Consider the following 15,264-nt stretch of genomic DNA (forward strand, 5'->3'; position numbering starts at 1 on the left):
CCACATCCATATTAAATCTTAAATAAAGCGGTTTATTTCACCAGCTCTGAGATAAAATGACAACAGACAAAATTGGTGTGCACTTGGTTTATAAGGTCATTGTCAGGGGTACCAGAAATACAACTGAATACCAAGATAAAAAAAAAAAAATTAACTGCAAATAAAACTTGCACTTCAGATATACAACTTAAAATAAAGCTACCCATCTACATTCATTTAGGTATGATAATAAAAGCAAATCAAGGTAACAACAGCATATTAGACTTAAGCTGATAACAGAATACACTTTAGTCCCATTTCTGGACTGACTGACCAGCGAGTGCTAGTAAGAGACCAACTAGAAGAGCAAACGTTCATTTATAACCAGAAATGTGTGAAATGAGCTTGACTAGGAAAGGTCTGCATGTTATTAACGGATACACAACTGCATACAAGCAGAAATCAATTCGAACTGTAACAGTATCAGTGGCATTTTCATAGCATTAGAGCTTTGTAAGAACCGGCATCTCGGAGAATTCTTAATAAACATCAGAAATGACTGTCAGACCAAAGGATAGAAACATGAGAGAAGATATGACAAACCCAAAGTGATAAAAAAGTGCATCTTATGCGTCAGTGCAGAGAGCTCTAGGCTGCCAGCATGACGTCTATAGACTGATTTAAAAGGAAGAGAGAGAGAGAGAGAGAGAGAGAGAGAGAGAGAGGGGAAGAGGATGAGGGTCGTTTCTCTTTGGCTTTATTCTCCATACACACTCTCGTCACTGTAGGCAATGTAAAGGAAGAAATCTTCTTCATGATGTTCCTGTGTGTGAGAAAGTGTAATTATAAGAGATACAAACTGATTTTGGTGTTGACAAACTAATCAGAGTGAAAGAAAGAGAGAGAGAGAGAGACCTGGTACAGTTGGCCCATGGTGGCGGAGGTTGGGGGAATGACGTTGTTTACAAAGAAGAAGAGAGCATCCTCGGCTCGCAGGTGGATTCGCTTTCGGATGAGGAAGTAAAACTGGCCCACTAAAAAAAAACAAAAAAAAAAAAAAAAAAAAAGGACAACAAGCAGTTGATAAACAAACAGTCTAAAAGGGGCAAGTTTTTTTATTTTTTTAAGAATAGAATTAGTATAAAGAGTGCTACAGTAAGAGGGTCAAAATAAAATAATAATAATATATTCTAATACAATCAGCATCATTTAAAATGAACATCATTTAAAAAATATATATATATATATATAGTCATAAAAGCACTTACCCGTCAGGTCAGAGGGCACCAGGTATTTCTTCTTGTCTAGGTCACCTATTCTGGCTTTAGGTGCTTTTTCCACAATTACCTGACACAGAATCACACAAACACTTGTAAGTGTAGAAAATGTAGTGTACGGTAAAAAAAAAAACGTTCACCCAAGAGTGATATTCAGCTGACAGTGTGCTCATCTTCATCAGATTTGGAGAATTGTAGCATTGAAGAAACAAACTCATCTCCATCTTGGATTGTCTGAGGGTGAAATTTGCAGCTAATTTTCTTTCTTGGGTAAACCACTGGTTTACTTTCAATTCCTTTTTACTCTTCACTTTGTGTGATTTTTGACTCCGAGCAAAGAGGATCTGAGAAAAGCTGTGCTATTTTTTGATAATTAGGCTGCAGATGAGGAACAAGATAACACTTCAGACCCATGACTATTTAAAACTACTATTCAGGGCTTTCCCCCAAATGCAAAACATCCATCGGAAGGTCAGAAATTAGCCAGGACTTGAGGAAAATGCCACCAAAAGTATGAAATATCTTATAAAATTGCCCCGTTACTGAATTCTTCAATTCATGTTTGTAAGAAATTGCGTGTTTCAGTTGTGTTAACTGATTCAGCCGAATCAAGCGGTCAGTAATCTTTTGGTTAGGTTATGTATATTGTGGATGTAAACATGTTGACTGAAGGACATCTAGGCTATTTCAGGAATCCTCACTTCCACATGGTCCTACATGTATTATTTTACCCCACAAAATCAGATCAGTCAATTTAAAACACCTGAACAAATCTTTAACTGTTCGTCTTTCTAAGCAGATCCGATTTGAAGACTGATTTCAGATACGCTCTTAGGAACCATAACACGAACGCGCATGTTATTTAAATCATAATAAAGAAGCTGAGAGGTCAACAAGGCCCTCAGCAGCTTCGCCCTTCACATGCTATTAAAGATAAACCCGAATAAACACAAGACGAGCTTGTTTTAAGACGGACGAATCGGTTAAATCGTGGAGATGCATCACGCGCTTTACTTGTTTGTTGTGATTCATCATCGCGCTAGCTTCTGTTTACGTTATATCAAACCGACTTACAGGAACCCTGTCTGGATATTTCTTCCTGATTTTCTCTCCCTCCGATCGCCTCTTCTCGAAAGGATGCTCTTCTTTGTATTGAAACTTCATGGTTGATAAAGGAAAAGTAAATTAGTCTTAGAAACAGAGGGACGTAACCGAGCGTTTCACACACAGCTGTTGTGCTTCCCTTCTGCGCATTGATACCGCCACACTATATTTACATTATTTTTGTCAACTTAAAATAGCATTTTCCCGAAAATAACACATCCAGAAAAACGATTTGAAATATTTTATACAAGGCTTATTACAGTTACCAAATATGTTTCTGATATCGCGTTATGCTGTGTTTGTAAGAAGGGACTACTTTTTCTGCTCACGCAGTTATACGAGCGGTGCTGCGGTCAGTCATATGACCATCTGCCCTCACTTCCGGTATCCGAAGTGACGCAGATGGGTTTTTAAAAATGTTACTCGAATGATGTAATAAAACGTAAAATAAAACTAATTTAATTCATACTAAAACCCTGGAGCAAATGTGACAAAGGTTATGTACACCCTTTATGTAAATATCTTCGAGAGAGAGAAGAAAAAAAAATCGCTTCGCTCGTAAAGTGAGGATACCGAACATATTCTTTACAAATAAATGATACGCATAAAACAAGATTACTTGTATATACATATGGTTTAGAAAGGAATTCTAAACAATTTAAATTTTGTAAGATAGGATTTCTTAATATATTGGTTTTATTACCCCTACAACAAATTACCTTCCCGTATTTTTGTTTTTAGGCTAAATTGAAACTACATTAAAACAAGTTTAAACCTAAAACAAACTTATTCTATTTTGTTTTCGTTTAGTTTCGTTTTTTTTATGTAAAAAAAACTTTTTTTTTTGCATCAAGAGGAATGAAATATGTTTTGCCTAAAGAATGTTTAGCATTAAAAATTATTTCTGCAACTGGTCCATTAAACGTTAAATAAGATTCTAAAAGAAAACTGAACCCATAGTATAGTGACACGTTTTTATTAGAAACGTGCACAGGTCTATGGACTTGTGTCCCAGGAAGCTGCCTCGAGACTCGACAAGTGTTAGATTGATGAGAACAGAACTGACATTATCTGAAGTGTGCAGAAAAACCACCATAGCCTTGAGTAAAGAAAAGAAAAGGTGTCTGTTGCTCAGTCGGCTCTTCAATACAATGAAGTTTTATAAATTCAAGTCTTGCCATTATTACACTTTCAGGAGATAGAGAAAAAAAAACACATTTGTAAAAAGGCGTCCAAGTGGTAGGATTTCATAACCTACCACATACATTCTGTAGAGAAGAATCAGAGCAGATAGGCTTAAAATCTGTCATTTGGCTTCTTCAAAGCTCGTATCTACTACATCCTCCCTGATAATCATGACAATTTCATTTACTGCCCAGAATAAAACAGGATGAGAACTAACCAAAAGAATAAAATTTAAGAATCTGCCACATAATCCATGAATTTGGACAGGTCTACCATTGAGAAGTCATTAAAACCCCATGTCTTCCAAGACTGTACCTTAATAACAGCATATACAACTCTACCATGATGACCCTGAAGTCCATCAGTCCGTCATAATCCATCTCAACAAGAGTTTTCCAGTGAACTCTATTAGATGTGCAGAGTGCTGCTGGCCAGTTATGAGCAGATCTCCACCTTTAAAAGTGAGGTATGACGTCCCAAGCGGAGTCACGAAAAGGTCTGTTTTCTTGCCTCAAATATCTTCAAATGTCCTCATACACACATACCACAAACATAACTCACACACGCGATCAGCACAGGTAGAGCTGTAAGGCAGAGACTCCATCTCAAAGAAGGGAAAAGAAAAAAAAAAAACGGAGGGAAAAAGCTTCCCAAAGACTTTGCCTTTTCCATCCCATCTGAGTTCGGGACAGACTCTGCTCCCTGTGGCCCTTACATAAGGGCGTTTCTGAGAGGTGAAGAGTCGAGGGAGAACGGACAGGCAGATGTCACGTAGGGAAGCAGTTGGGAAAAAAACTAAAAAGAAGAGCGGGCTTGAGGAAAGCCCTCGGCCGGATGATCACCAGAGTCGATGCTGGTGGAGGTTCCTGCTCAGGACGGACCGTACGTCTGCTGTGAACCTGAGAAGAGAGCACACAGTGAAGTGGGGTTCAAGTTAAAGGGTTAGTTCACACAGAAATGAAAATTAGCCTGCGTTTTACTCACCCTCGAGGCATCCCAGGTGTATACGTCTGTCTTCTTTCAGACGAATCCGGTCAGAGTTATATTAAAAATGTCCTGGCTATTCCAAGCTCTATCGTTGCAGTGAGTGAGTGTTTTTTTTTTTTTTTTTCAACAGTCCACAAGACGTCAAATAAACAGTGCACATCTGTGATACAACATGCCTCACGTGCCTCCGGGGCGTGAATAAAGTCCTCATTTAGCAAATCCATGCATTTCTGTAAGAAAAATATCCATATTTCAAACGTAATAAACACTTTTCTCTCACAAGCGTTCCAGCAGATGATGTCCGTTCTTTGGAAACCAGTACTCCCTTGGCTTATATAAAAATCATCATTTTTCTTTGCAAATCCTCGGTTTGTACTTATTCATACTAATTTATTATTATTATTCATACTTATTCGTACTAATTCATGACCGGCGTTTTGTTTTCTGTCTCTGCGCTTGTCACTAATCACATGACGACTACGTCATCCGCCGGAACTACTTCCGCTTATGAAAGCTAGACGAAGTGAGAGAAAAGTGTTTATTACACATAAAATATGGATATTTTTCTTACAGAAATGCATGGATTCACAACAGGAGGCCTTCATTCACCCCCCGGAGCTGTGTGAGGCACATTTTATTACGAATGCACGCACTTTTTATGACATTTTTTTTATGTATTGTGGACTGTTCAACAAAAACACCCACCCACTGCAATGATAGAGATTGGAATAGCCAGGACATTTTTAATTTAACTCCGACTGGATTGGTCTTAAAGAAGAAAGTCATATACAGCTAGGATGCCTCCAGGGTGAGTGAAGCACAGGCTAATTTTCATTTTTTGGGTGAACTAACACTTTAACACCATTAAAAAAAAAAAACATTTTTGCATGTTTTGAATTTTTTAGCTCTTTACCTTAGTGCATCCAGCATGGGCAGCAGGTTAAGAAGTGCTGTGTCGCTTGGGTCACTAAACCACGACTTTATAGGTATTGCATTATCTACAGGCAAAAAAACAAAAACAGGACATTTGTTTTTACAAATCATCACATATTTATAAAAATCCCCCCCTCCACAGTAGTGACTTTACATCTCGCAAATCAGATTTTTCTGGTTTTCATTCTTATTTCATGCATATCTTGGTTTAATAATGTTTAGCTTTTTGAGGATATTTGCTTATTGCAGTGCATGCCACATTTAATGCCATGACTTTATGAATTTAAGACCTTTTTAAGGCAAGGGGAAATTTTGAAAAAGATTTTTTTAAGACCTACAGAAACCCTGTATATATTTTCAATGCAGAGTGCAAATGCTTTAATTTGTGCTATAAATGACAGCTATCACAAGATGTGTATATTGGTGTAAGGCTGTGAGCCTGTTGCATGAAATAGTGAACTGCAGTGTGTGCATTTGAGGGAAACTTTGATGCTTGTACATCAATTGTAAAAAAGAGTGTAAAATACTGAAATAATAATAATAATTTGCAGTCTTTTTTTTGTTACTATTAAAATATTGTTAACGAGTCTTCAAAGATCACATTCCATTACGTCATTCCTGATAACCATGATAAATTAATTTAGTGCCAAGAATAATACAGGACGGGAATTGACCAGAACAAAAAACTTTTTCATGCCCCTTTAAGTAGATTAGCAACCTAAAGTTCAGATGTTCTCAACATTAGATTCATGTGATCGATCCTTTTAAAGCCAGCATTATAATATACTTCCATAAAGTCATGCATCTGAGAGTAAAATTATTACGGGGCTTTGTTTTTATCCAAACTAATTGAATTCTGTAATGTTGTCTTTATATGACTACATAATATAACATATAAAACCTGTATTACATCTGATGTTTGCTTATGATTCACATTGCTGTGATAATGAAACATGATAAACATCATGCAGAGAGACCAGCTGGACAACCGCTCACACACACACAAACACACGTTAATCCTGGTCTTACCTGGATGACTGCGATACGCTCCCGGCGAGTTGTCAAGAATGACTATACTTGATAAGTCGGCATGTATGACGGACAGGTCTTTAATATAACTACCTGAATCCAGCGTACAGTGCTGCACACGATAAAGACAACACAAAGACGACAAAACATAAATTGCATATCCTTTACTAATTTCTTCCATTTTCGTTCTTCTCATGGCAAATGTTGATGCGAAATGAAACCTCAAGAGTTCTAGCGGTCACCTGTCTGTAGTATCTTCTTTTGAGGATTCCCTTGTTGTTATCCAGTTTATCAGCTACTGCAGAGCCGTAGATCTCCATACTAGCAGTGAACACCACCAACTCATACCACTGACTGACCACCTCCAGGAAGAAGTCCACATGAGGCCTTTTATGCACAAAGAATCGCACCGGATGTTTGTCTATCACCACCTGAAAAACAACAACAAGAACAGATATTTCCAGGTGTTCGCTGAGCGTGGTAACCTTTGTATGTGCATTTTTAAAGCGTCAAACGTAGCAAACCCTTACTTTGAGGATGAAGTCTGGCGGTGTTCCCGGCCGCACCGTAGGTCTGAGAACGCCATCGTGATGCGAGTGGATCAACGTCTCGTCCAGATCTAAAACTAAGATCTTTCGCTTCACGCCGTCTGAACAGAAACACACACTCCTGTGTTACTCAATCAGCATTTGGAAACACTGCAAACAAACAGCGGTCTCAAAGACACACTCACACCCAGATCAGGCTTTCTGTTGTCATACCACTAACTTTTAACTCGAGGGGAAGAAAAGAAACACTCACCGAGTCTGTTTCTGGATAGAGGTGACAATGGTAAGATGTCGTAGCGCACTGTTTGATACTGGATTATCTAGAACAGGAAGGAGACAGAACAGGACACAGACACCTCAGCACACATGTATGATACAGAAGACAACAATCAACACGCTTTTAACAGTTCATTTAACATGCTACACTGGTTTTAATTAAACTTTTTTACATTTTTACTAAAAACATATTAAAAACCCACTCATCTTTAAAGACAAGTGAATAAAGGACGTTTAAACAACACATTACATGACCCAGAATTTAGATTAAGAAAAAAAAAAAACATACAGTAAATATAAATACAATCCATAACTGGCCAGTTGAGGGATCATTCAAATTACTGTTTCAAAAAATAATAATAATAATAAAATAAATAATAATAATATTATTAATATTTTATATATATATATATATACATATATATATATATATATATATATATATATATATATACACACAAACAAATGTGTAATATATATAAATTTTTTAAACAATATTTTAATTTAAATAACTGAATATTTAATTTATCTGGACTGCTCTCTAGATATCAGGATTTAGAATAGGCATCAGCAAATAAATAAATCTGAATCAATAATAATAATAATAATAATAAATATTAATTGATAATATTTACTATTGCCATTTTAATTTGTTAATATTAATATTTACAAAATGTTTATTAGTTAATATTGAATTTATATTAATTATAAAGATTTACAATGTTTTAATGAGTCATATTTTAATGAGATATGATTATTAAACTGATATATTGGCATAAGGGTACTTCAGACTCCAGATATCAGGATATAAGAAGGCATTAAAAAAAATGAACAACAACAATAATAATGTATTGGATAAGCATAAATAATTACTACTGACATTTAAATAAATGCTATTAAATACAGTAGTCGTCATTTGAAGGGGAAGACAAGAATGCATTGTGGTTTAGGTTTTAGGACAACTTTGATGAAAGATTTTGATCCACTTAAAATGCTGACAAGTGCATTCATACTAATATTCATCATTTATATTGGTTGATCATTAATATTAACTACAGAAATTGCTACGGCTAGTGTGTCGCTAAAATGTTCTGTAACAGTGGGAACCCTGAAGTAATAAAAACAAACGTAAGAGCTGTTGTGGAGTTGGCCCTTTCACAACTGGTCATTTAGCAGCTTACTCAAACACACATCCATCTGGAACGAACCTGAGCTCGAACTCAGACGGCTGCCCCTTTAAGAGCTGCGAGACCCTCGCCTCGGCCACAATGAGCATACTCTTCCTCTCTTTCTCCAAATCCCTCTCTTCTGAGCTATCTTTAGCCCTCCCAGCTGTCTAACAGTGTCAGAGGAACTTGGGAGAGCACAGCTGAGGGAAGCTGCCAGGGTGACTTTGAGAAGGGGGCAGTTTATTCCCAACCTGATTTAGGCCTCATTCATAATGTTGTGACTGTAAAGTGTGTTTAGTGAAGTGACTGCTCCTCCAGTGCCCAGATCAGAGTCCCAGACAAGCAATGCCTTTATTATTGTGCCTTAACGATCATCTCCAAGATTATTATACAACTGGATTGCCAAAGCCTGCTGTGCACAGGCGGCTTACAGCATGGTTTCCAAACCCAAGTGTTTACATACTCTAAGCTAAGGCATGAAATTCAGTTATCAGCTACTTCTGAAAAACATTTAACCTATTGGATATTCATTCACATATGTGAGCATGGACCACAAAACCAGTCTTGGTGTCAATTATTCAATAGCTGAATAAATAAGCTTTCCATTGATGTATGGTTTGTTAGGATCAGACAATATTTGGCTGAGATGCAACTATTTGAAAATCTGGAATCAGAGGGTGCAAAAAAAAAAAAAAAAGCGAAATATTGAGAAAATATCCTTTAAAGTTGTCCAAATTAAGTTCTTAGCAATGCATATTACTAAACAAAAATTAAGTTTTGATATATCTACAGTAAGAAATTTACTAAATATCTTCATGGAACATGATCTTTACTTAATATCCTACTGATTTTGGTAGATAATTTTGACCCATACAATGTATTGTTGGCTATTGCTACAGATATATCCCAGCGACTTAAGACTGGTTTTGTGCTCAAGGGCCACGTGTTATATTGCCATTATATTAATTAGTTATATATTAAGTATATTTTTAATTTAATGCCATGTCAGCATCTTAGGCTATTTTCATGGCAAAAACAATAAAAAATACAAGTATAATAAATACAATAAAAGCCAGCAAACAAACAAACATTTTTTTTTTTTGGTAAATTATTTTCTAACATATATTTACTAACATACATAATATTTTAATTTAAATTATTAAAGACATTTAATTTAATTTATTTGGACATTATTAGGGACCAAATCATATCTTACCCTGAATTTGCTCCATACTGAAACTTTCTACTGATTTGTGTAATTATGTTAATTTTGCTGGTAAGTGTTATTGTACTCTAATGGTTAATGCTCGACTGTCCATTAACACTTTAGGCCCACAGCAAAGTGTCACATCAGCTAATTTTAGAAGCTGAGGAACCTGCAGCATCCGTTTGTAAATGAATGAAGTCAGTCTAACATTATTCACAACCAGCAGAAGTCATTGCTCTTCTCTAATTGTGTAGTTAACAACGAAACAAACTGGTCTTAATGGACACCCAAAGGGTTAAAGGATACATACCCACAATAAAAAAATATTAATAATAATAATATAGAGATCTATATTAAACACTAGCGTTTTTAAAGCATACTATAGTAAAGTACTTGAATAAATGTGTCAGTTGCAGTGGTAAAATAACAACTATAGTAATATAAACAAATTAATGTTACTAACAATACACTGCAGCAAAAACTAAAGTATACTACAGTATTTATTAAAGTTTATCAGCTTGCTAATACTACAATATGCTGTAGCATGCATTAACAAAGCACTGTGATACTATACTACATACAGGATAACACACTTAACTGTAGCATTGCTCAAAACACTAGTATGTTTCATGTGGGTATATTAAAACAAAAGTTTGAGAACAAACTGACGGTTTAAGAAGCCAGGCAGGTGTCTGCAGTCTCTTTTTAGACACTTGGGTTAGAGTTCAGAGTCATGTCATGCAACAGAAGTAGCTCAGAGGTGTAAAAGTCTCTGTTTTGGTGATTAACTCACCGTTCGTATGTGCTTCCTGAGGATGTACAAGAACAAGCTCCATATTCTGGAGGTCAGTGCGAGGAAGGAGCGCGCGCCGAGCAGACACTGGCGCGTCTTGATCATGTCCACCATAACCCTGGAGTCCGAGAGGAGGGATTCACACCGGAGACACGAGCAACACCGTCACTAAATACAGTTTAAATCCGACACTGGAGAGCAGCACGGGCCGCCATCGCTTCCTGACGTCACTTCCGTGAAGGCACCTAAAGTTCGTGCTCACGTGGCCTCGGAGGTTTCAAACGGACCAGTGTTAATTTTGACACGAAATTTTAATTTAGTTTTAGTCTTAGTCTTTTGACTATAATTCTTTTTAGTTTTAGTCAAGTTTTAGTCATCTGATTGTTTTAATTTTAGTCTTATTTTAGTCGACTAAAATTGCTTGGTATTTTAGTCGACTAAAATTGCTTGGTATTTTAGTCGACTAAAATAAGACTAAAATCAATAACAGATTTACTAGACAATTTTTTACAGCTGGTATAGGAAACAAACTTAACCAAAATATATAAAACACAAATTCAACTTTATTTCAACACAACTGTGTCTTTATTTCAATTCAAAAGCTTTTATGCAGCAACAAACACTGTCATGATAATGTAAACAATAACTAGCTGCCAATTGACCATCAATAAAAGAAAAATAACGTTAGGTCCAGGACCTTAAAGCTTACAGCTGAGCTGAACAATAAGTGCATACATTTAAAGTAAATATTTAATAAGTTGGGTGGATAAAAAAAGTAACAAGATTTTATAAGGTATTCATTTGTCTAGCAATATTGTATGTTTTAAATACTACAATATTGCTAGATTTGTATGTATAATGATAGGATGTGAACATTCATGTTTCACATGACTAATATAGAAATATTTGTGATATTGTCAACAAGTAGAACATTATAAAATATACTAAACATTAGTATTAATCAAATGTATTTATCATGATATTACGTATTAGTATTGTGCTCGCATCTTAATTTGAAGAAGGGGCTATTTTACAGTACTTTTCAGTTCGTAATATTTAATGCTACAACATCTATACACTGCACTATTCCAATTTTGCTTAGCTCAATAAACAAAAGAACATCGTTGTAAAATTACATTTGAGAAAATGTCCGGGTGGCTCGTCTGTAAATGTCTTTTCAAATTGGTTGTGTTCTTGCCACGAATGAGCGCTCTGCGTGCTTTACACTTTGTTTTGTTTTGTTCGTCGTCAAACGTGAAGTGAGCTGTGGACATTTTGTCGCTCTTTTAGACAGTAGGGACTTTAAGCAACAGCTGCGAATGGAACGGCTACAGCGACCGGAAGTTTGCCGTCACACCTGTAGCCAAGAACGTAAAAGTCACTAAGCAACGGTAAAACAGAACAGCGCAACGCAGCATTAATTCATTTATTGAGATCCAAAAAAATATATAATTTAAAAAAGCAAGAGAATGATTGCTTTTGGCGTTAAATGACAATCTTTTGTCAGAAGAGGAGTTTTTAATATTGTATGATGTAAATAAGTCTAAAAACATAACATTTATTTACCTAACCTCTCACGTTGTAGCGACTCCGGCAAATCAGCTGTTCTCCCGTAGTAGACCGTTAAATTAGAACGTCACAAAGTAGCAGTTAAATTCGCGCAGGCGCAATACAACGCCAGAATGGCGTTGCCGTTCCACCAGAGGCTGTTGCTTAAAGTCCCTATCACCTCTTCGAATGCCGACTTCCCGGGAGCTCATTAAAACTGAAAACCTTCGCTTCACGTCTCAATAAGTCAGGCTCTGATTGGTTCTCTTCTCTCATGCAGTCTGTTCTGTTTTGCCGGTTCTTTTGCTCATTCCTCGCATCTCTCCCGTCTGCTGATTTGATTTTCGTCACAGTCTATTTTCGTCTCGTCCTTTATTCGTTGACGACAATGTCAATCAATTTAGTCATAGTTTTAGTCTCCATCAGTGCCTTCTATTTTAGTTTTCGTTTCGTTTTCGTCTGCAAAAATATATTCGTGACGAAAATAATGACGAAAATATTTAGTCAACGAAATTAACACTGAAACGGACTCGGCTCTTGAGTTACATTTTTATTTACAATTGTCATTTCATTTATTTGGCCCTTTAGCACTCTCTGTTAATATTCTATTTTATCTATTCGTTTTCTTTTTTTATTAAAAAAAATATATATATTTTTTAAAACTCCTTACATTTAGCAGAAAGCGACTTACAAATGAATCAATAGAAGAGCAATGCTATTATCTTAACGCAGTACACGTAGCAAGGCTTTTTTATTATATAATAAAAGAAAAGAAAACAGAATTGAAAAGGAATAGATCAAGCTAGTTAGATGGCTTTTTTTGCTTTTGTTAATTGTTTAGTAAATAAAAAGAAAATGAACAGATAGAATAGATAAAGAATATTGAAGCTAGTGTTAGTTTTTTATGTAAACAAGCAGTAAATAGAGGGCAAGTCTAAAAGTGGCAAGTTTTTGTAAAGAATAAACTTACATTTCTCAATTATTTATATATTCTATTTGTTTTCTTTTTACCTGTCATATTATTAACAAAATAAAGTGCCATGTAATTTATTTGGCCCTCTAGCACTCTCTATTCTAATTCTATTTTATCTGCTTGTTTTCTTTTTAATCTATTTTTAAACTCTATTTGTTTTTAATTTTGTTTGCTAATTTTCTGTAAAACATACAAAAAAAAATACAAAAAAACCTCGAACACTAGCTCTCTCTATTCTTATTATATTCTACATTCTCTTTATATCTATTTTAACATAAAAACATGACCCTCTCACTCTAGCACTCTCTATTCTATTTCTATTTTATCTGTTTTCTTTTGCTGTCAAACAATTAATCGCATCCAAAATAAAAGTTTGTTTATATATTCTTATATTATTATTCTGTTTCTTTTCTTTTTATCTATTATATAATAAAAAAAAAAACCTTGCTATGTGTGCATTGCATATCATTGCTCTTTTGTTGATTCTGATTGCTTCCATTGTCCTCATTTGTAAGTCGCTTTGGATAAAAGCATCTGCTAAATGACTAAATGTAAATGTTAATATATGTTACTGAATACAGTTGGGGCTCTTTGATTATTGATGATGTGGGCTGTCTTCATTTACACATTAAGATCATCATCTGGATCCTCCTTGTTGGCATCAGACTAGTACACTAATCTAAATATTGAGGAAATCGTCTTTAAAGTTGTCCAAATGAAGTTCTAAACAATGCATATTACTAATAAAAAATTAAGATTTGATATATTTACAGTAGAAAAGTTACAAAATATCTTAATTGAATAACAACATCCTAAGGATTTTTGGCATAAAATATATATATTTTTTGGCTATTGCTACAAATATACCACAGCTACTTATGACTTATGGCTCCAGGGTCACATATGTTACATCTAGCATGACTTTGTGCGTCTTGTGGTCTTTGCCACAGAATGGCGATCATTGTCTGCAGGAGCCACAGAGATAACAGTTCTGGCTAAATGGCACACAATACCCACAATGCCTTGCCCATGCATGTCTGAATGCAATGATAGTTTTAGCTTCTCCTAGTGGTCAGTATAAAAACAATCAAACAAGAGCATTATTTCCTAGATCTAAAATGTCAACAATCAAAAGCCAGTCTTTATAGAAGTATCTGGGCCAAAACGTTTCACCTTTCCTGAAACGTTTTCCTTATTAATGGCTAATATTAATAATATTAGTAAAATGTAATACTTTTGCTGATGTGTTACAATATGTATGTTAATAAACAGCATGAATAATAAACGAAATAATAAAACGTATTAGCAAAATAAACAGACATACCCCCCCCCCCTTTTTTTTAAAAGCTGTGCATATGTCGCCCAAATTATTTAAAAGAAGTCACTTGATCATATGGCTAATATTATTAAAATATAATAGTTATATTATATTATATGAATTATATTATATACCATAATAAAATTCTTGTAAGTTTGGCATCTTATTGTATATTAATTAATAAGAATAAATAAACACATATATTTTAATTTATGCATTCTAAATAAATAGAGAATATTATTCAAATTAATTAATTAATCCTTAAAATCTTTAAAGATTAATAAATGATGAAAAATATATTATACAATATAATTAGTAGAAAAACATAATAAATGTAACAGATATGTAACAGAAAATAATAATCAAAATATGATTTTACACATATTTATAAAATCATATTTTCACCCTTTAACTGGGTCTTTACACACTAAAGTATGAAGATGCTGTCTCAGTATATTTGAGGAGCCTGTGGCATCTCAAAGACGGAAAACCCCTTGCTTAACACATCTGATCTCTTAACCATGATTAGTATTATCAGTCCTGCTGTTTTTAGCCTCTAAGTCTGAACATCTCAGTATCGAGCAAGGATATCTTTATCTTAAAGGCACTAAAGCTCGTCTGTCTCCTAAAGGCCCAACATTGCCCTCTATCGATATTAAACAGAACATGGGAGGTATAAACAAGTCATTAAATTATGGCATAGCATATTTTCTTAGCGATAGATGATATTTACACTATGTTAAAATAGCAGGATTTTCTATTTGGAAATAGTGGTAATTATCTGCACCTCAGTATTATAGTACATTATAAAACAATATGCAGTAATAACGTATTGAGTGTCAATTATAATTTTAATTAAAATTAAATGACCCATTTTTTTTTTTATTCCAGAAATCATTATGATGTTAAGTAAAGATCATGTTCCATGAAGATATTAC

General features: G+C 34.8%; 2 protein-coding genes across 2 annotated transcripts; both read right to left on the reverse strand.

Annotated features, from left to right (window-relative positions):
* Positions 1–72: 72 nt before the first annotated feature.
* On the reverse strand, positions 73–2,534 carry gabarapb (GABA(A) receptor-associated protein b). Its single transcript, XM_026268359.1, has 4 exons — positions 2,331–2,534; positions 1,248–1,326; positions 895–1,013; positions 73–802 (listed from the first exon to the last, which is right to left on the reverse strand). Exons 1-4 carry the CDS (start codon positions 2,418–2,420, stop codon positions 737–739), a joined length of 354 nt encoding a protein of 117 aa, XP_026124144.1. The 5' UTR covers positions 2,421–2,534; the 3' UTR covers positions 73–736.
* A 786-nt stretch (positions 2,535–3,320) lies between these two features.
* LOC113106437 (CTD nuclear envelope phosphatase 1A-like) lies at positions 3,321–10,756 on the reverse strand. Its single transcript, XM_026268358.1, has 7 exons — positions 10,488–10,756; positions 7,296–7,362; positions 7,025–7,143; positions 6,737–6,925; positions 6,495–6,606; positions 5,446–5,530; positions 3,321–4,444 (listed from the first exon to the last, which is right to left on the reverse strand). Exons 1-7 carry the CDS (start codon positions 10,599–10,601, stop codon positions 4,384–4,386), a joined length of 747 nt encoding a protein of 248 aa, XP_026124143.1. The 5' UTR covers positions 10,602–10,756; the 3' UTR covers positions 3,321–4,383.
* Between the last annotated feature and the right edge of the window lie 4,508 nt (positions 10,757–15,264).

Source organism: Carassius auratus, chromosome 7, assembly GCF_003368295.1.
Source record: "Carassius auratus strain Wakin chromosome 7, ASM336829v1, whole genome shotgun sequence".
NCBI lineage: Eukaryota > Metazoa > Chordata > Actinopteri > Cypriniformes > Cyprinidae > Carassius > Carassius auratus.